This window comes from Engraulis encrasicolus, chromosome 22 (assembly GCF_034702125.1).
Source record: "Engraulis encrasicolus isolate BLACKSEA-1 chromosome 22, IST_EnEncr_1.0, whole genome shotgun sequence".
Classification (NCBI taxonomy): domain Eukaryota; kingdom Metazoa; phylum Chordata; class Actinopteri; order Clupeiformes; family Engraulidae; genus Engraulis; species Engraulis encrasicolus.
The window spans coordinates 9154002-9176663 of NC_085878.1; the positions used below are offsets into that span (position 1 = coordinate 9154002).

The window sequence follows — 22662 nt, forward strand, 5'->3', positions numbered from 1 at the left end:
GTGTGTGTGTGTGTGTGTGTGTGTGTGTGTGTGTGTGTAGAGTGCAGGTATTGCGGAGCTCCGTGGGACCAGTATGCGTTGTGCTGTGCAGGTGTGTGTTGTCAGCTGGTCCTCAGCTGTGTGAGCTGCAGAGAGAAGGGACTCACTGCCTGCTGCCCCACATGCCAGAGGAAACAGGACACACACACACGCCACCACCACGCACACACACAAACACACACACACAGAGAGGAGTGTGAATGCACCGACACACGACCACGCATCCCCAAAGACTCATGACACACACACACACACACACACACACAATCAGGAGTGAGTGTACTGTATAACTCATTTTCCAAAGAGATGACGCGCCCACACACACACACACACACATACATAAACACAACCAATTGCGCACACAAACACTTAGCCTATGCACTAACAGACATGCTCACTATCGCCTTTCCACCAAGACCCTCTTGTGTGTTTTGCTGTAAATTTTAATAAAGTTTGAAATTGATTTTCATATTTTGATGTAAGGTAAGCGCTCATCCCTTCTTTTCAAATGCAGGCACACATGTACAGCACACCCTATGGCACATGGCTTATTGCCGTCAGCTATGGGCTGGGCCGGATTAAGATAGGATGGGCCCCTAGGCTACAGATCTGTACTTATGTATTTCTGTCATTTAATGTGCTAAAGAGTACAGAAAAGAGAAGAGAAAAAAATAACGATATTGTGTTATAGTGTGTAATTAACTATCACCAAAGTTGGTTCCAGCATTTTGCAGCATAATGACTAAATGCCATTTCACCCTGTTTAGACCTGACCCTAGGCACAACCAGTAGAGGAGATTCGGAAGACCTAAGACATCCAATAGGATGATATTGCTCAAGCATATTTACAACATATTTAGGGCCTAAGCCATTCAGTGACTTATCAACTATCAGAAGAGTTTTGAACTCAATTCTAAATCTCACTGGTAGCCAGTGCAATTACCCTAGTACTTAATTGATGTGGTCTCTTTTCTTTGTTTTATTCAGAGTTCTTGCTGCAGCATTTTGGATTAGTTGCACCTGCCTGAGTGACCTTTAGGGTAGACCTATGAGTAGGGCATTGCAATAGTCAACTCTACAGGTAATAAACGCATGGATTAGCTTCTCCAAATCCTGTTTACATACAAAACCCCTAACTTTAGCAGATTTAGGTTTTTAATGTGAGCATTGAAGCTGAGATTACTGTCCAACATCACACCAAGCAAGGTTTTTGACTCAAGATTTAGCAACCTATGTAACATGGGTGTAAATGACTTGATGAACAACAAATTATATTGAACTTGTTCCCCGAAATCTCGTCTTGACCAAATACACGCACATACAACACACACACACCATTTTAGACATTTCACTAGGCTGTATACAACACAAGACATTTCACTAGGCTGTATACAACACAAGACATTTCACTAGGCTGTATACAACACAAGACATTTCACTAGGCTGTATACAACACAAGATGGCTCAATCAACGGCTGGGCACTCAGCTGCTACACCGGCGACCCGGGTTCGATTCCGGCCGGATGTCATTTGCTGATCCTCCCCCATCTCTGTCCCCACTCACTTCCTGTCGCCTCTCTAACCGTCCTGTCACAAATAAAGATACAAAACTCCCACAAATATAGATAAGAAAAAAAAACACACAAAGGTCAGATACATATTTGTAGACATTTTATTGTCAGCATGAAGAGTATAACTTAATACATTCACTTTTTTTTCATCTTCTCACACACACACACACACACACACACACACACACACACACACACACACTCACACACACACACACACACACAGCAGTCATATCTTACACACACACCACTTTGGAGCCAAAACCAAACAGTGTTTCTGTGGAACAAAATCAAATGGTCACATCCATTACCGGTTCAAACGTTTGCGCACGCACACACACACAGATCTTCAGTTTTCACGAAGTAGTAGAGGAGTTTGGTCTGTTGCACAGGACGGAACACCATCACCCTAAAACACACACACACACACACAGCTACCGTTAGTGATGTAAAGCCTTCATCGCATACTACAGCATGTGATGCGTCCCCTGTGGTTAGTGAAATACAGCGCCTGTATCCAATATTGCTACTTCTTCCAGCTGTGTGAGATGTACAGTTTTGGTATTCAACACGTCTGCTTGGCTCTTTAGCATGCGCCTGTACTGTGTGCACTATCCATCTGACTGTTTCAGAATCCTGGCAGTATTCTACAGCATGTTCCTAGTGCCATTCATGTTCTCACCTGTAAAGGTCATGTGACCCTCATGGCCAATGGTATTGCAGGTACCAGATGATGTCATTCTTCAGGGCTGGTCCAAACAGCGGGTTCAGCTGGGCCAGAATGGCAATCAACCAGCTGCAATACACGGGTACAACCAGCAGAGGGCAACATTAAAACAATATACCGGTAATCAATTACATTGTTATAAACAGCAGCAGCAAAAGTACAGCCAGGGATAACGTAGATGTAAAGGCCTGTCAACACACAATCACAATAAGGTCAAAATCCTTGCTTATCTAAGAGATTAAAAGGTAGAGTGTGTATAATTGTGGCCAAAGTAGGCATTGCAAATGTACTTAATTAGGGTCTTAAGGAGGTCCTGTTTAATTAGAGTCCTAACGAGGTCCTGTTTAATTATACATCAACACACTCTGACCAGCAGGGGGCACAGTCCCCCATCAGGAGCCAACTGCACACCAGACTGCTCACCAGAGGAGTCAATTATTCACACACACCCCTGTGGGGTGAATTATTGATGTGTGTGAGAGCAGCTCGTGTTGCATTATCCTCTGCTGTAGCTCTACTACACTGTGGGCCGAAAGAACGCTCACAGCACCCACTCACACACATAAGCGCTTTCTCTCTCTCTCTCTCTCTCTCTCTCTCTCTCTCTCTCTCTCTCTCTCTCTCTCTCTCTACACACATGGTGACAGACAACAAACATTGTTATTGGGGCCTTATTGAGTTCTTCATAGTAGTAGTAGAGTTGGGGACGTGTTGGCCATTTCCACGCCATGATGATGATGATGATGATGGTAGTTCTAATGGAATGGCTGAGGGCAGCAGAGTGGCACACAGAGGGAGCACTGCACACACTCATTCTCACTCTCTCACACACACACACACACACCATGGTGATACACACACACACAGTTTAGTACTTTTATTTGGATCGTCACACAGGGAAGGATTACAGATCCAAACAGTATTGGAAAAAGTCCTGTAGATTGGCAAGATTGATGATAAACAGATAATAAGTCCAGTCTCTACACAGGCTCAGACCCACACACACACACACACACACACACACACACACACACACACACACACGTATGATCGTACACACACACACACACACACACACACACACACACACACACACCATGGTGACACATTTTTGGGATGCTCATACTCACAAGAGATAGCAGGACACTGCCGTTAGAACCAGCATGGTGACAATAACCCTGGAGGAGGGGAGAGAGAGATAGAGAGAGAGAGAGAGAGAGAGAGAGAGAGAGAGAGAGAGAGAGAGAGAGAGAGAGAGAAATAAATGACTAATAAACAATGAATGGTGTGTGCCCACATCACTGTCTGGTCTGCTACATGTATAGTGATAATAATGGAACTTATAGCTGGTCTGGACTAATAGCTAGGAGTTACATTTTCCAACACAGAGAGGGGGGGGGGGGGGGGGGGGGACACGAGAGTCGATAGGCCCATTTCCAGCTGGACGTTCCACTGGACACTAGCACAGCGGGGGTCGATGTGACTGAAGATCACAACTGAAAGACATTTATATAGTTCTCTTTATGTGTGGTTTCATGGCTTCATTCATGGCTGGTTGCTTCAATTGTGCACTAAATTAAAAGGGATGACCATGAACCGTCTAAAACACCTGATTCAACCCCACTCACAAACTTTCTGCTTCACTCGAAAAACAAATTAGACATGCATGCAGCCGATATCCAAATAAGTTTCACCAAGTTGTTTGCATATTAGCCTAGTAGACACACTCTGCTAGTAGAGCTTGGGCGAACTTGGTTCGTGTTGTGAACAGTGCATGTCAACTCACCCTCGATTGGGACCTTTCGGGATGAACCAAGGCACAACACCGCCGACTAGACCCCAGAAAATAGTCATCACCGCCACGGGAATCACAAAACTCAGCTCCAACATTTTTTTGTTGTCTTTGAAAGTGTTAAATTAGAAAAAAAAAGTCCACAGTGGTGCGTTATGGTTCTCCACAACAACGGGCTGTAGTGACAAAGCCGCGAAGTTAAAAAGCCACAACAGCAGTCAGCAGCCAGCCAGCTGCCAAACGAGGAAGTGGGTCACATGATCAGTCACAGCTGAATTCGTAATTGTCAAGTGGCGTGTGTCAGTGTGCTGCAAACCACGCACTTGTGAGAATAGAGGTTGACGGACTGACTTTGAACTATACTGAAATACAACATCACAGTTTGCAGTTTTCAAAAGAACGAGTCGGCTTATTGGAACAGATAAGTGTTTATTTTGCAAAACAAGTAAAAACTTAACCCTCAGACTATCAGAGTAAGATACGGCTCTGCAGACTATGGTCGTTGAGCACTCTCTAGCGGTGAACATACTGAACTGCATGAAGCGCTAAAAAAAAAAAAAAAACTGTGACCAGCTGATCATATCATTTTATGGGGCAATAAAAAACATATTTATTCACATTTCAGGCAACTTTTAGATGCAACAGTAATGCATAGCAAAAATGCCGAGAGGTATCTGTGACGGAGGTCATCTTGTGCTCTGTGAGATAATCAAAATGTTGAATTCAATCAAATAATGTGTCCACACTCTAAAGTAAATGTGGGTTTAAAATTACCCAATAACAATATTAAATAACCAACATCGCCTTTTTTCTGGCCGGAAGAAAATAAGCCACCGCAACAGTAGACAGCTCGTTCACTTCACTTCACTGTTGCCAGATGTGTTATAATTGTCGCATTTTGTGTCATATTCTGCCCATTTGTCCTCTGTATGGTTAAACAAAACATGTTGCCAGGCCTACGTGTACACATGTAGTTTCAGAGTTGTCATTCCGTTGATTTAGAAGCTTTGAAACAACTATTTGGTTCTTGTATGATAATTCCCCCCCAAAAAGATCCTTTTGAAGTTTTGGTGCGATTTCCATCTGGCAACACTCCCTAGCAACTGTCTCAGCTGTTCACTTGACAGTTCGCCTGTAAACCGTCATCAGAGGAGAGAGAAAACCACATAACATCTACACATTTCGTCAGTTTCAGTCACATTTTACCGATAAAGGTGGGTGACATTGATATCAGTGATACTGTGTCTAGCTGTCGTGGCAATTTATCTAACTAGAGTGTCTGTTACAGTTACAGAATTACGAAATTGATGGATCGCTAGCTATGGCTAACATAACAGGAGATGTAAAGATTAGCACGATCCATTGAGTTTGTATTGCGCTGGTCGCTAGCGCTAGCTAGCTGATATTTTAGGGATCGGCTTACCTGTTGACATTGACAAACAATTATGTAGCATAGTCGTGTAATATAGAAAATGCCTTATTCTCAAATTTGTGAACATATTTTAACGAGTGCACAGTCACAAGAAACGTGCAATAATTTCAGATGAACATGCAGGGCCGCGTTATCCTATGGTGCAACCGGTGCTGCAGCACCGGGCCCCGCCACTAGAGGGGGCCCCGGACGTCGTGAGATCAGAGAGATTGGAAAATATGAAACGATATTTTGACGCATTTCGCCATCCGTAGGCAAGCAGAGGCGCATATGCATATCTTGTCACCAGGCTAGACAGGCAGCTTGGGCCCCCCAAGACTGTAGCTGGGGAACAGTAGTGGCGATTTGTTACAAGTGTTCTTTCTTTTTAATTTTCGCTTGGCCTCCCTACTGAGCCTAGAATCGCCTCTGCATGCACGCAGGAATCGGAGGTCGGAACTTATCATTTCAGTCAGATGCTTCTGGTTGTGTGCCACCAGTGAAAACGGTGGTCAATAATTTTATAGTTTGATGATGGGCTACTGTCTAAAAAAGATGTGAGAAACTCTGCGTCAGCACTTGCTTCAGATTGTACGGATGAAGTTCAGCCCGGCATGGATTAACGCATTGAAGAGAAGGTTGGCAACGTTATCCATTTTTGTAATTTCAGTGTTATAATCGCTTTTTGTAATAATTGTTGCATAGCGATCGCGGACTTGTGCAATCATGTAGGCCTAAGCTAAGCAAACAGCACAGCACACCAACCTAACTTTATCTTATTCTATTGTTAAAACATGGGGAAATAAATCACGCACCCAACTGCATTCGCGAAACAAAAGTCTTGCATGGCGCGGCGAGGACCACTTCTGAGGTGTTTTTTTAAAAAGTGTTCACAATAATGCTACGTAGCAAGTGCACCAACCAGCACTCAAAGTTCTGACAGTCTGACAACAACAGGGCAAGCCAATCTAGCAAACACTAAAATGATATAGGCTAGTCGCATTTTCCTAAAGCAATGTTATGGCCATTTCCCTAAAGAACTGTAATAGGTCTAATGTTGATGCTCTGTCAGCGTAAATCTTTGCGTTCGGCTTTGTGTTCAGTTAAAACATGCCTGGGTACCACTCGCGGATTGTTCAGTTAGCAAGTGGCTCTTATCTGGGAGGGGAAAAAACTTGCGTGATACATCCACATCTAAACATTTGGCCTACGAGTTTGCACCGTAATCTACTGTAATGATTGCACACTATTGCATTGTAATGCACCATCTAGATGAAAACCGCTGACTTCTTAATTGGTAGCCTATATGGTACATTTTGAGGGGATTTCGTGACAGCTTCACTTTGCTGTGGTTCGCTGCTAAGGGGATTCCCCTTCCTCGCGCCAAGCGACAGCTGAGTAGGCTACTTTCCTTTGACAGACAGCCAGTCTTTCCAAGGCCATTGGAAGTTACATTAATTAACACGTGTTTCCCACGACGGTTTTGATTCGACAAATTGGTCGGCAGCAACGTAGCAAAAATAAGAGACTTTTGGTTGTGCTTCTGTTTGGTAGTTCTAGCTGAGCCGACGTTTACTCTGCTAAACGGTAGTGCACAGAATCTCCTCCCTGTCAGCTGGCTAGCCTTCCAATGGCTTGCGTTGCGACTGGTGAATTCAGCAGGGGGTTCCGCGCACCCTTTTTTGTGTTGGAGTAGAACGTGTAGCCTGGGTTGTTTCATGCGTTTTAAATAGGCTATGGCTCATTATAATGTGGTGTAGGGGCCCCGGATTGCATCTGCACCGGGCCCCGGCGAGGGTTAACGCGGCCCTGTGAACATGGCATGTTCTATTGTTCTTGTCAATGTTGTTGGTGTAAGCTACAGTGTAGGGTTGCTACCTCTGTTAAAAATCCTGGAAATTTCAAACTCAATCGACATTTTTGCTTGTACGAAATGATACCCTTCATTCATTGTCCAGGAAAGTATTTTTGTATGCCTGGTCAGGTCATTAAAATCCTGGACAATCAGAAAACCCTGGACAGGTGGCAAGACGAGTAGGCTGCAGTGTGAGCTGGAAGAGTTGTCCTTTGACCAATGTCACCTTTTTCATGAATACTTTTACCACCACCATAAAATTCAAAGTATGTATTATGACTGGGAAAATTGCACTTTTCACAAGACTTACCTACTCTGTCCACCATCCTACACAGTGCACTTTCACAGTAATAAGAGGTTTAAAACTTTCCTTTCCGTCTCCGTTGACTGCAGGGTCTGAACTTCACTTGTTCACAGCCATGACTTCTTCTGACGAGGTCAGTCGCAATCACAATCACAATACACTGTAGTTACTAGCTATCAAAATATTGTATGACATCTTGTGCAGTTACGCAGAAAATAAAACACACACACACACTCCATTATGCTCAAATATACAGTAAATGCATTACAATGCACTCATTCATTATACACACCAACACAGACGAGCCTGCGCTCTTATCAGTGTAAAACGGGAGGGCCATGTGACTTGAGAATGTGTGAGCTAAAACAGGCTTTGACGGATGCGCAAGCAAGCTTTCCCTCTTGAACTAACATTTGTGTGTGTGTGTGTGTGTGCGCACGTACGCAAGTGTGTCTTTGTGTGTGTATGTGTGCGCGCGCGTGCAAGTGTGTGTGTGTGTGTGTGTGTGTGCGTGCGTGTGTGTGTGTGCGCGCGCAAGTGTGTCTTTGTGTGTGTGTGTGTGTGTGTGTGTGTGCGCGCAAGTGTTGTGTGTGTGTGTGTGTGCGCGCAAGTGTGTCTTTGTGTGTGTGTGTGTGTGTGTGTGTGTGTGTGATCCCCCCAGGATTCCCTGGCTGAGCTGAGAGAGTACTTCAGTGAGGCCGAATGGACTCTGCTGCCCAAGTGGGAGAAGGAAGGCTACAGGAACATGAAGAGGACACACCTGTACTTAATATCCATAGGTAACACACACACACACACACACACACACACACACACACACACACACACACACCTGTACTTGATATCCATAGGTAACACACACACACACACACACACCTGTACTTGATATCCATAGGTAACACACACACACACACACACACACACACACACACACACACACACACACACACCTGTACTTGATATCCATAGGTAACACACACACACACACACACACACACACACACACACACACACACACACACACACACACACACACACACACCTGTACTTGATATCCATAGGTAACACACACACACACACACACACACACACACACACACACACACCTGTACTTGATATCCATAGGTAACACACACACACACACACACACACACACACACACACACACACACACACACACACACACACACACACACACACACACACCTGTACTTGATATCCATAGGTAACACACACACACACACACACACCTGCTCTTGCTATCCGTAGGTAACACACACACACACACACACACCTGTACTTAATATCCATAGGTAACACACACACACACACACACCTGTATTTGATATCCATAGGTAACAAACACACACACACACACACACACACACACCTGTACTTGATATCCATAGGTAACACACACACACACATACACACACACACCTGTACTTGATATCCATAGGTAACACACACACACACACACACACACACACACACACACACCTGTACTTGATATCCATAGGTAACACACACACACACACACACACACCTGTACTTGATATCCATAGGTAACACACACACACACACACACACACACACACACACACCTGTACTTGATATCCATAGGTAACACACACACACACACACACACACACACACACACACACACACACACACACACACACCTGTACTTGATATCCATAGGTAACACACACACCTGTACTTAATATCCATAGGTAACACACACACACACACACACCTGTACTTGATATCCATAGGTAACACACACACACACACCTGTACTTGATATCCATAGGTAACACACACACACACACACACACACACACCTGTACTTGATATCCATAGGTAACACACACACACACACACACACACACACACACACACACACACACACACACACACACACACACTTGCTATCCATAGGTAACACACATTGTAGACACCTATGTCACCTGTGCATTCTATCTAGGTGATGCATGGACCTGTGACGGTACATAGTCATACACAGCCAAGCTGTGCCATTAGACATTAATTCACAAAATATTGCAGGTTTGTTTGATTATTTGTTTTTATTTGTATTTATTTTATTAGAGCCCCATTAGCTTTTGCTTTCAGCATTAGCTATTCTTCCTGGGGTCTTTTTCAATTAATCATTGACAATTACAAATATCAGCCATACAGCGTGGCGGCAAACATAACATAGGCTACATTGTATTGTTTCTGTGGTACATATGTACTACATCAGGAAGGAAACAACAAAAATAAGATAAAATATAGGAAGAAAATAAATAACACAAACGATACATAGATGTTTCCCTCATAAATGATCACTGAAGTTACAAGGCATTCAAGGTGATACTACTTTGTATGGAAAAGCAGCAAAAACAAAACAAAAAAAGCAGCTGCAAAAGCTCTCTCTCTCTCTCTCTCTCTTTCTCTATCTTTCTCTCTCTCTCTCTCTCTCTCTCTCTCTCTCTCTCTCTCTCAGGTCAGCGGTGTCCTACTCCAGCGTTCATGAGCAGGAGGGGCGGGGCCATCAGTCCACTGGGCACGCCCACATGGGATCCGAGTGACTCAGAGGACGACTGGGAGTCGAGCGAGGAGGAAGAGGAAGAGGAGGAGGAGGAGGAGGAGGAGGAGAGACCCAGCGAGGAGGGACCACCACAAGATCACTCACACACACACACATTAGAGAGACCATGGTCAGGACACACACACACACACAACTTGGAGAGACCACCGCCAGCAGAGGTGGAGAGGTCACCCAGCATGGAGAGAGCACCGCTAGATCACTCACTCACACACACTCCAGACACCAGCGACTCAGAAGATTGGACGCTCAGCTCAGAGAGACCGTGGTCGGGTCACACACACACACACACTCCAGGCAGCGGCGAGATAGAAGAGTGGACATCATCTCCGCCTGGTCACACACACTCGCCTGGCGTTGAGAGCTCACACACACACACACCAGACACTAGTGACTCTGAAGATTGGACACCCATCTCGAAGAAGAGACCATGGCAAGGTTGCGCACACACACACGCATGCACGCACGCACAGCTACTAGGGTTGTAAATCACCAGCCTGATTATCATCGACTTTCAAATCTCTTCGAGACCTGATCTGACCAAGAGCATAACAATTAACATTTCCCAAACAGCATGGTTGACCCGCCTCCCTTGGTTTGCTAATGGTTGTATGCGTCCCGACAAAGTGGGAAGAGTTCCCGTTTTTTTCGGGAACTCAGAAAGTACTTGCATTACTCTTGACCTGACTAGTAGCAATGCTGAAGGTGTTGTCTCACTCAGAGGGCAAGGCCAGGCTAAAAAAGCCCAGCTTCCATGACGATATGATTTGATATCGATTTCTAAAGGCAGCGTTCAGATTATTTTTGATAGATAAGAAGTATGCCCCACGATACGATACAATTCGTTTTGATCGATGGCTGTAGAATCAATGCATTGATACATATTGATTATTTACACCCCTAACATGTGCCTAACCCTAGATAGACACACATGACTAGGGGTGCATTCCAATATGCGACCTCGCGCCCTCAACTTGTGCTTGTGGCCTTGCCCCACCTCCTGGCCCCTCCTCCGTGGAGAAAACAATAAAGTTTCCGAGCTGTCAGCCTAGCCACAACAACTTTTGGGGGACTGTTTTTCATTCACCATGCCATTTGCAAATGAGAAAATGACTTTACATTTGAGCTTTTCCAAGATATTGAAATATAATGCTGTTGTTGTCAGTGATATCATCATGATTCATGACACATTCCTGCCTGGTACGAGGCCACAAGCACAAGTGGAGGAAGCAAGGTCGCATATTGGAACGCACTTAGATGACTGACGACGATGTTATAGAGCTATAAAGACATAACTAGATAAGTTAACTGAGGATGAGGATGATGATGGGCAATCATGGATAAGTGGTTAGGGTGTCAGACTTGTAACCCAAAGGTTGGCGGTTCGAGTCCCGACCTGCCAGGTTGGTGGGGGGAGTAATTCACCAGTGCTCTCCCCCATCCTCCTCCATGACTGAGGTACCCTGAGCATGGTACCGTCCTGCCGCACTGCTCCCTTGAGGCGCCATTGAGGGCTGCCCCTTGCAGGGGTGAGGCATAAATGCAGCGTTGTGTGCAGTGTTCACTTGTTGGCTGTGGAGTGCTGTGTTACAATGACAATGGGAGTTGGAGTTTCCCAATCGGGCTTTATGGTGATGATGAGGATGATGAAGGTGGACTAGAAGGCAGCTAGATGATGACGATAATGGTAGCTTCATTTGGACCAGAAGTCTATTTCAGTGGAATTCAGACATATTGTCTCTAGCTAGATGGTGGTGATGGTCATGGTGATGATGATGATGGTTATATTGTTGACGGTGATGATGACGATGTTGTGTTTTCCTCTTCCAGCCTCTCAGTTTTTCGGGCCTCCTGCTGGACACACTGCTAGTCCTTGGAGACACACACTACCTCAGGTACACACACACATACACCCACACACACACACACTACCTCAGGTACACGCACACACACACACAACACCTCAGGTGCACACACACACACAGCTAGACACACACACACACAGCTAGACACACACACACACTCAAGTACGCTCAGGGCCTCTGGGTTTTTTTGTTTTTTTGTTTAGTCAAATGGCAACTACTGAGAGAAAGTCACACCCAACTGAAGCTTGTGGGCCTCACTAGATGGGAGTTTGAGTCGGGCAGGCAGAGAGACATAATATGACTACTATACTAACGGCAGTTTGTCATGGTGTTCTCTTTCTGTTCCACAGGTGTGCGGCACAGAGTCGGGCAGGCAGAGAGACGTACTGGAGAGTTTCGATGGACAGAGAGCCGGACTGGAGAGTTTAGATGGACAGAGAGACGTAGAGCAAAACGCCACAGCAAAGACACCTGGTAATACATGTGTATTAATCAGGGCTTGTTGATATCGGCTGTTTTGCTCACTGGCCTATGTGGCTAGTAGTTTTCCCGAGTCACTAGCCAGTCCGAATTTCTACTATCCATTTTTGTTGTCAGTATTCTTTACTTACTATGAGATATGTCTGAGCTCTGTAGATGAAGTGCTAAAGGAAGATAAACGCTATGAACATAGTGAACATATTTTAGACAAATAGAATCTGAGTATGATCATTCCTTTTTTTAGACTTTTATAAGTGACAGGACAGTTTGAGAGAGAGACAGGAAACGTTTGGGAGAGAGAAATGGGGAAGGGTCGGCAAAGGACCCGAGCCGGAATCGAACCCGGGTCGGCCGCGTAGCGTTAAGACACTGTTTCTGGTGAAGTTGATTGCAGAGCATCTACCCCCACCTTCCCAAGACCAAGCAAACCTTGGCTGGTTTTAAGATGCGTCCCAGCATCTCTGTAAGAGGGTATGTCCGTCCGTCCGTCTGAAACGCATTCTTTAAATCGGCCAAAGCACGATCTTCACCGCCATTTTTTGCATTACATTGAATTTTCATTCATTTACATCAATAAGCAACACGTTGTCTGCCTGTTTGACTTGTTATAATTATAAAGTGCTACCACTTGAGGAAATGCTAACCGGAAAAATGTTGTTTAAGTTTCTTCATTTCTAGCCTTGTTTTCCTCTTCCTCTCTTGTCTCCAGAGATGTCTAGGGCGTCTCAGGTGTTCTCCTGCTCTCTGTGCCCGTTCTCCTTCACGGCTCAGATTTACCTGCAAAAACATGTGAAGAGGAGTCACCCAGACGAGTATGTACGTCTGCTGAGGTCTGGAGAGATCAGATCAGAGACTCTGTTACCTTCTCAACAGCCCACAGCATGGGAATACATACCAGACACACAGTCTTCTACAGAGTACACACCAGACTTACAGCCTTCTTCAGAGCAGCGAAGAGCACAAACTCAGGCAACACACCAGCACACTCTCACAGCAGAGAAGAAACCGCACTACACTGACCCTGGCCAGAGCGTCAGTCAAGAGGAACGCTTAAAACTACAACGCTCCCACACAGGACAGAGGCCGTATCGTTGCACTCAGTGTGGCAAGAGTTTCACCAGGGAGGGACATTTAAACCGACACCAGCGTACTCACACAGGAGAGAGGCCGTATCTCTGCACTCAGTGTGGCAAGAGTTTCCCTAGACTGGACAATTTAAAAGTACACCAGCGTATTCACACAGGAGAGAGGCCGTATCACTGCACTCAGTGTGGCAAGAGTTTCATTACAAAGGGAAGTTTAACATTACACCAGCGTGTTCACACAGGACAGAGGCCGTATCGTTGCACTCAGTGTGGCAAGAGTTTCGTTACAAATGGAAGTTTAAAATTACACCAGAGTATTCACACAGGAGAGAGGCCGTATCACTGCACTCAGTGTGGCAAGAGTTTTGTTACAAATGGAAATCTAAAAATACACCAGCGCAGTCACAGAGGACAGAGGCCGTATCGTTGCACTCAGTGTCGCAAAAGTTTAATTACAGATGGATCTTTTCAACGACGCCAGTGCACTCACACAAGAGAGAGGCCGTACCCCTGTACTCAGTGTGGCAGGAGCTTTATTAGAGGGCATGATTTAAAACGGCACCAGCGTACTCACACAGGAGAGAGGCCTTATCTCTGCATTCAGTGTGGCAAGAGTTTCACTAGAGAGGCACATTTAAAAACACATCAACGCACTCACACAGGAGAGAGGCCGTATCACTGCACTCGGTGTGGCAAGAGTTTCATTACAAATGGAAATTTAAAATTACACCACCGCACTCACACAGGAGAGAGATGGTATCACTGCATTCAGTGTGGCAAGAGCTTCACTAGAGAGTACCATTTAAAATTACACCAGCACATTCACACAGGAGAGAGGCCGTATCACTGCATTCAGTGTGGCAAGAGTTTCATTCAAAAGATATCTTTAAAATTACACCAACGCATGCACACACAGTACAAAGGCTGTATCACTGCACTCAGTGTGGCAAGAGTTTCATTACAAATGGAAATGTAAAACTACACCAGCGCACTCACACCGGAGAGAGGCCGTACATAGTGGAAATGACGTTCCCTCATGTCTTGTGATTGTAAGAGACAGCAGTGCTCTGACAGGAAAAAGCCCTAATCACTTTTGCTGATCAAGACCCATGTCTCATTAAGGCGAAGGTGGACATGCCAATTGCCAAGAAGGTATTAAATCTGTTATATTTTATATGATAAGAATGTGTTGTATTGTATTTTCAATTGCAACAATTTTACAAAGCGGCGATGTCATGTTATTTATGATTAAAGTAGATTTTGTTCATTCACTTTGTGATATTGTAATAATTTGAATTATTGATTTACATGTATCTGATCTTAAACTGACCTGAACTCAGTTAGAATTATCAGTCTTTTGTTCGGTGTTTGAAGCCTTATTTACATTTACACTTATTGACACTTGGCATTTTGTGAAGACAATCAAAATGCTGTCATTTTCAAAACATTCATAAGATGGAACCTTGAACGCCATATGAACACATTTACAATCTCACATGCTACACATTCTCAACTAATTTAGGACAGGCAGGGCCAGTAAACTGATAATCTTATACTGGCATGATTTTACACAAAAAGATATTTTTCAATAATGTATTTATTTCAGCAGCTCAACTGGTAGGTGACTTATTCATTATGCGTTCCTTTTTGTTATACTTACAGGTGCACTGTGTAAGATTTTTAGTTGTTTATTTCCATTTTAAATCTCAAGAAATATACATTTTTAGCTGCAAAAATTACTGTACTTGGGCCATACTAGAAAATATTAGATTATTAGTCACTAAACTTTCATGAAAAGATCATATTTGGCAACAGGCAGCCCAGTTTCAATGAGCAGCATAGTTGCAGTACCTTTTTTGACCATTTCCTGCACAGTACACAGATCCTAACGGCAAGCTGGCCGTTTTATCATAGTTACTCTTATGATGGAGCTACACCCTTGCGGCATAGAGAATGCACTTTGCCGTCATTGTGGCAAGACTGTCCTCCTCCAATAGAACGCCTTGGCAGCTGTGTATGCTGTAGAGTGCCCTTGAAACCAGAGGTATAATAGCACTGTATGTAATGTACATACTGTAAGGACACATTTGTCAAAATAAAATGTGGCAATAGTATATATAGTATATATTTAATTTAGGCGTGGGCATAGATTAATTTTTTTAATCTAGATTAATCTCACTGTAATTATTAAATTAATCTAGATTAATCTAGATTAATCTATATCAAAATGGCTCATTCAGAATAGGCACGCTAGCAAAATAATGCCGAAAAAAACCTTGGGGTTTCTTGAGATATTTTTTTTCCAAAATGCATCTCATCTTCAAAAAATGGTTATGTTGATACTTGGTGATGAAAAAAATCACTGCAATATGTGTTAAGTGTGTCCAATATATTAGGAAGCATTTACAGTTGTAAGATACTGAAATTTCAAAATGAACAGCGCTATAAATTGTAGAGGCAAATACAGATAAATCTATCAAACATTTAGGCTATTTAAACAAAATTACCTCAACAATTCAGCATTTCTAATGGAGAGAGAGAGAGAGAGAGAGAGAGAGAGAGAGAGAGAGAGAGAGAGAGAGAGAGAGAGAGATAATGAGAATCTGCCACTGACTGTTATAAAGAGCGGTGGCTCCTTTAAGAGAGGGAGGAGCTCTGCGCGCAGCAGGGACAGCAGCCCTCAGCAGAGCCAGGCTACTCGCTATCTAGAACCTGCAGCACTGGCACACGGCGATTTGGCCTAAACCTGACAATTGTTTTCAGAGTCAGAACGCCAGAGGAGTTACAACTCGAAAGGAATTCAGTTTGCAAAAGTAAAATAAAAATAAATCAAGCGCGACAACCGCGAGGATTATTACCGTTTGACATGAGAATATCTCACTGAGTCGCAAATGTGCGCGATTGCAACACAAACATTCAGTGAGAGTAGATATTGACAGTTTCAGTTTGACAATCTTCAAAATGCATATCACACGGAATGTTTTGCAATTATGGCACAGGCAAGATTTCTGGAAGTTGTTAAGGCTATGTGTTCCATGCAATGCGTGAGGAAATATAGGCTATGTCGGGCTGGTAGCTTACTCACACACAATAATGTCTCTCTATGTTCACCTTAAACAATAACGTCTCTTTAGTCTACCACTTGTGAAAAAGCACTCACACAACACCTACCACTGCAGAGAGATTAATGTTTTCAGCATGCAAACACTGTTCATATTTAGTAGAACTCTAGGTCTGCTGAAGCAAGAGGTGGAGAGGAGAAGCGACTGGAGCGCAGTCTGAAAGCATCTGTCAAATAAACGCTATGGTGACGTGCATACCTAACGCCCACACCAATATTTTGAGAATAGATTAACGTGCGATATTTTATTTATCGCACGATAAGAGTCTCACATTATCGCAGCACATTAACGCCAACAACGGCCCACCACTAATTTAATTTAATATATATAATAATAATACATAATATTAAACAAAAACTGTGTGGCGCATCGAATATGGGTGTTGCGAAAATATTCTCAGATCCCAAAGGGGGTTTCAGCAGGTAGCAGAAACAGTTTGGGCACTAAAGCGCCTGGTTGTAAATAGATCACCGTACCTCAGCAGGGATGCTTAGTGGTGGATGCCCTTTGCATGTCGCTGTTTGTCCAGTGTCTGGTGTGTGTATTCGTTAAATAGGGTGCCTACTGCCACATCTCCTTAGTGTTCAGGTGAAACCCCAGATAAGTACAGTGCAAAGAGTCTGAGTAATATACGAGTAAGCTGACAGGTAGCACATACAGATCCTGGCCATATAATCAGAATATCATTAAAAAGTTTATTTATTTCCATAATTCCATCAATAATGTTTAACTTTCATGGATTTTATACATGCATTGCCCACATTTTAAACTATCCCAATCATTAAATTGTTTATTTTTCACATATTTTGGCCTTCCAGCTCCAAAAAAATGATGAATTGATGAATTCAAATTATAAGAATATTGTAATGAAATCACAATTTTCTTCAGAAAAAAAAAGAAAAAATTCGGGTCACATCAAATCAGTTGAAATTCGGTAGGCCTACTTTCTACATAACATGTCAATGTTCAATACTTGTCAATGTTCAATCACTCCCATGATGTGTTGGGGAGTTATGGAAGCCCAGATATCCTTGATGCTTTCCCGTCAGCTGTCTTTGTTTGATCTGGTGACCCACACTTCACTCTTCAATACTTTGTAGATTTCCATGCCATGTTTTGGTGCTAACTCGCCAATTTAATTCTAACTCACCAGAAATAAAATCCCATTCATTTTCAATGGGGTTTTTCATTTCGGGTGAGTTAAAATGTCCATACCACCAAAACGTGGCAGTTGTAATGCTCACACTACCCTGGACTTGTCAGTACCTTTGTTCTTCAACAGGTGTATGTTTACATTTCAAAAAACATCTTGATTTATTCCCAAAAACATCCAAAAGTTTATGCAACATCAGCAGACAACTAACAAACAGCGAAACCATTTGGGATAGCGGTATTTGGAGTAGGCCTACTGTAGAATGGCACAGAGGCAGGTATCATTTCAGAAGTTTTATTAACTAAGTCCACAACATTACAGACATGCAGTTTACGTCCGTGTCCGTAGGCTGACTGACTTGCGTGACGTAACCACGTGATTACGACATCATTCTACATCCCTCTTCTTTAGTATAGAACCATGGTAGGCAAAAACATGACATTCCTGCAAGAGGGGTTCTACCCTGATGAATTAAACCATTAGCAAAATAGCTTTCAATAACCCCATGTAAGAGATGTGATTTCAAATTAACTAAAGTTTGGTTTACAGGCCACTTATCAAACATAAGCTATCCAAAACAACACAAACTAGTATGAATACACCAGTGTAATCAAATAACACCAAACAGAACCTGTAAAGGGAGAACAGAATAGCATTAGTATAAAAACATAAATGTCATTGACTAACACAAAACAGAATCTGTGTAGGGACACAACAGAATTGCTTTTTTTTTCATTCACTGCATTTCTTCTTTTGTCTTTGTTTTTAGTCATTGTACTTGGGGTTAGGCTTTAGGAGCCTGCCAAACCTGGAACGGGCCGGGGAGGGTTGAGGAGCCGTTGGAAGAGATGACTCCCCGACATGGTCAGGTGTGTGCTCAGTGTGCACAACAGGCTGTCTGGGAGGAGATGCGGGGAGACTGGGCACAGTCTCACCACTGGTCCCCTCTAGTGGTGGGTCTGTTGGTGGCTCTTGTTCTGTTGGTGGTGGCTCTGTGACTGGCAGTAGGTGTCGCCGGTTCCTGCGGTATTCCTTGCCTCCTGATTCCACCAGGTATGACCGTGGTTCGGCTGTGACTCTTTTGATGATGCCAATTTTGTCATGTCCTTTCTCTGTTTGTAGGCGTACTACTTGGGAGCTTTGGAGTGGGGGGAGTGGCCGGCTGCCACGGTTATAGAATCTTTTTTGTGCTTCTCTCTTCTTTGACAGGTGGGTGTGGATCAACTCGGCATTCTTTGACTTTGGCTTAAGCAGGTGCTTGCTGATTGGCATATTTGTGCGTGTTTCTCTGGACATGAGTCTTTGTGCAGGTGAGCCCAGCGTGCCATCTCGTGGGATGTTTCTGATGCTCAGAAGATTGAGGAACAGGTCGGTGCCGTCCCTCTTTGATGTTTCCAGCAAACGTTTTGCACTTCGTACGGCCCTTTCTGCCAGTCCATTTGATTGGTGATACTCGGGACTGCTGGTTACATGATCGAAATCCCAGTGTTTGGCAAAGTCTTTGAATGTTTGGCTTGTGTACTGCGTTCCGCAGTCTGACAACAACTTATGGGGAACTCCATGAACAGAGAAGTGGCGTTTCAGCTTGTTAATTACGCACTGTGATGTGATCTTCTTGATAGGATCCAGTTCAAACCATCCTGAATAGGAGTCTACCAGCACAAGGTAGTGCTGGCTGTTCCATTCGAACAGGTCTGTCGCCACTGTTGACCACGGAGCTCTGAACAGTGTGTAGCTGCATCGGCTCTTTTTGCTGATGTGGTTTTAGGGCAGTGCAAATGCGGCATGACTGTGCAGATTCGTCAATGTCTCTCACCATTGTAGTCCAGAAAACGATGTTGCGTGCTCGCCTTTTGATCGCCTCAGCACCGGGGTGTCCTTTGTGAAGCAGCGTGAGATATTCCTTGTGCAGTGTTTGTGGAATCACTGTTCTTGTGCCTTTCATTATTATTCCATCTTCTATACATAGCTCATCTCGGAATGGGAAGAAATCTTTCACTGTGTCTGGTACCTGGTGCAACCTATCTGGCCATCCATACTTGATGATGTTTGCTCAGGCCTGCAGGGAGCTGTCTGTTGCTGTGTGTGTGCGTAGTTCTTCCAGACGGCTGGATGAGATGTGCTGCACAGTCATTACCTCAAAATCCTCCAGTTCGGTGGCATGTGAGGCTGTGGTGTTCCTCGGTGCACGTGATAGCGTGTCTGCTACGTGCAGTTCCTTTCCCTTCTTGTAAAACCAGCGTGAGGTTGAACTTGTGTAGTTTCAGCATCATGCGTTGTAGACGCGCAGGCGCCGTGTGAAGGGTTTTTTTCAGTATAGAGACCAGGGGCTGGTGATCTGTCTCCACAGTCACTGGCTTTCCGTATATGTAGTCGTAAAACTTGAAACAGGTAAAGATGACAGCGAGCAGCTCTTTTTCAATTTGTGCATATTTTTTTTCTGTTTCAGTGAGCGTGCGAGAGGCATAGGCAACAGGACTGCCGTTCTGGAGGCACGCACCACCAAGGCCATACTGCGAAGCGTCACATGTGAGAGTGACTGGTGCTTGCACATCATAGTAACGCAGCACTGGAGGTGATGTCACAAGCTGTTTCAGAGTGTCGAATGCTTTTTGTTGTTGTTCAGTCCAGGTCCACGCTATGTCCTTATGCAGGAGCTGGTGGAGGGGTGCTGCGATGTTGCTGTGGTTTGGAATGAATTTGGCAAGATAATTTATCATCATACCCCAGGAAGCGTTGCAGAGCAGCTTTATCCTGGGGTGGCGGGATGTCTGTGATCGCCTGGATTTTTTGTTGGATCAGGTTTCAGCCCCTGCTCAGTGAAGATATGGCCAACGTAGCTGACTTCCTTCAGTTGGAATCTGCATTTTTGGGGTTCAGCCTCAGTCTCACTTTGCGTGCCCTGTCAAGCACTTTTTTTAGGTTCTCGTCATGTTCTTGGAGGTCTCGCCCTCCCACGATGATGTCATCAACTATTATTGCACATGGGAGGCCAGCAAATATTTGCTCCATGGATCTCTGAAAGACCTCTGACGCCGCGTTGAGACCATACGGCATTCTCAGGTAGCGATATCTCCCGAATGGAGTGGCAAAAGTGGTGAGGAATGACGATGCTTGGTCCCAGTTTGACTTGCCAAAAGGAGCTCTTGCATCAAGCACTGAAAACACGGACGCGCCAGACATTTGGGCGGCAACTTCCTCAACCGTGCGCATGGGATGGTGGGGGCGCATTAAGGCTTCATTTAGGTCTCTTGGGTCAATACATACCCGGATCTTGTCAGTGTCTTTTTTGTGTGTGGCCACCATTGAGGAAACCCATTCGGTAGGTTCTGAGATGGGTGTGATGACTCCTTGTTTCACCATGTTTTCCAGCTCTGCTTTCACTTTGTCCATCATTGCAACTGGAACGCGGCGAGGTGGGCGAATGACAGGTGTGACTTCCTGGTCCAGTTTCATGTGGTAGGTCACTGGGAGTGAGCCGAGTTCGTCGTTGAACAGCTCAGCATAGTCGTCGAACCACTTTTGAGAAGAGCTCTGTCCGGCTACATTCACCTGGAAAACTTGGTCTCCCAGGGTCATGAGGTCCATCTTCAGGCAGTCCGGCAGCCCTAGCAGAGGCTGCACTTTACCATTTACGACGTGGAAACGCAGGTCGTAGAACCTTTGGTCGCTTGTCTGGCACTTCAACAACACAGTCCCCTCAGTGTGTATCACTGTGCCTCCATAGGCCACGAGCCTCGCCTTGTTGTCTTTGTTTATTTTTTCAGTGTTTTTCAAGTACAGCAATGTATCCAGGGAGAGAACATTACACTTTGCAACAGTGTCTACTTTCAGTTTGAGTGTCTTGCCATTGACCTTTATGTTGCAGTGTATTTCGTCCTTAACACCATCATCAGACAACGTGTTTACTTCATTTCCGCCTGGCGAGAGCCCATCGATGTCGAACGATTCACAGTCCTCGCCGCTGCTGTCTGAGTCTGCATGTGCTATTTGGTTGACTGCCTTGTACTGCTTGTTTCTAGCTGCTGACCTGCAGTGACTCTTGAAGTGGTTTAGCTTTTTGCAGTAATTGCATTGCTTCCCATATGCCAAACAAAGTTCCTTTTTCGCTGGGTGTTCATGGCCACAGTTGGTGCAGTTTATGTTTTGCACTCTGGCATGGTCTTTGTATTGCTTGCTACTACTACTAGCTGTCTTTTGCATTCTGCGGTCCTGACGTATTGCATCCACATTTGTTGAGCTGCGTGGCGTTGTTGCAAGCAGTTTTAGTTATGCTGTTCAGTTTGTTCATTGATTTGGCATATCTTGATAGCTTTCAGCATTGTAAGATCGGACTCTCCTCAGCAGTATCTTCCTCACGCTATCTGAGCTAATGCCACAAACAAGCCGGTCACGAATTAAATCATCATGCAAAGTTCCAAAGTCACACGTTTTAGCCTTGTTTCGGAGTGCGCTTACATAAGCCTCTATGGTCTCACCGGTTTTTTGGTTCCTTGTGTTGAATGCGTGTCTCTCCATTGTGATATTTGCCTGTGGACTGCAGAGGCATCTGAATTTCGCTTCAAACACTCTGGATCCTCCCGGACTCGGCTGGGCGGATCTCGACTCCCTCTCCATCTACTTGACAGGTGCATAAGTGAACGTGCGTTC

General features: G+C 44.5%; 3 protein-coding genes across 5 annotated transcripts in view; 2 read left to right on the plus strand and 1 right to left on the minus strand.

Moving 5' to 3' along the window:
• The window catches only part of LOC134439206 (thiosulfate sulfurtransferase/rhodanese-like domain-containing protein 2), a 10658-nt gene extending 10142 nt beyond the window's left edge, over positions 1 to 516 (plus strand). Inside the window, exon 9 of the mRNA XM_063189091.1 lies at positions 41 to 516. Coding sequence (XP_063045161.1) covers positions 41 to 279 — 239 coding nt within the window. The 3' untranslated portion in view covers positions 280 to 516. The remainder of the gene's footprint in view (positions 1 to 40) is intronic.
• A 1179-nt stretch (positions 517 to 1695) lies between these two features.
• On the minus strand, positions 1696 to 4392 carry atp6v0e1 (ATPase H+ transporting V0 subunit e1). Its single transcript, XM_063189114.1, has 4 exons — positions 4124 to 4392; positions 3468 to 3515; positions 2293 to 2406; positions 1696 to 2019 (listed from the first exon to the last, which is right to left on the minus strand). Exons 1-3 carry the CDS (start codon positions 4225 to 4227, stop codon positions 2313 to 2315), a joined length of 246 nt encoding a protein of 81 aa, XP_063045184.1. The 5' UTR covers positions 4228 to 4392; the 3' UTR covers positions 1696 to 2019; positions 2293 to 2312.
• A 4016-nt stretch (positions 4393 to 8408) lies between these two features.
• Positions 8409 to 15096, plus strand: LOC134439269 (zinc finger protein 883-like). Of its 3 annotated transcripts, none has more exons than XM_063189167.1 (5): positions 8409 to 8478; positions 10206 to 10745; positions 12138 to 12202; positions 12523 to 12646; positions 13362 to 15096. In XM_063189167.1, exons 1-5 carry the CDS (start codon positions 8445 to 8447, stop codon positions 14711 to 14713), a joined length of 2115 nt encoding a protein of 704 aa, XP_063045237.1. In that variant the 5' UTR covers positions 8409 to 8444; the 3' UTR covers positions 14714 to 15096. The 3 variants fall into 3 exon arrangements, with proteins under 3 accessions (XP_063045237.1, XP_063045238.1, XP_063045239.1); XM_063189168.1 differs by lacking the exon at positions 8409 to 8478 and adding an exon at positions 9544 to 9562; XM_063189169.1 differs by lacking the exons at positions 8409 to 8478; positions 10206 to 10745 and having other exon boundaries at positions 11555 to 12202.
• Positions 15097 to 22662: the final 7566 nt, after the last annotated feature.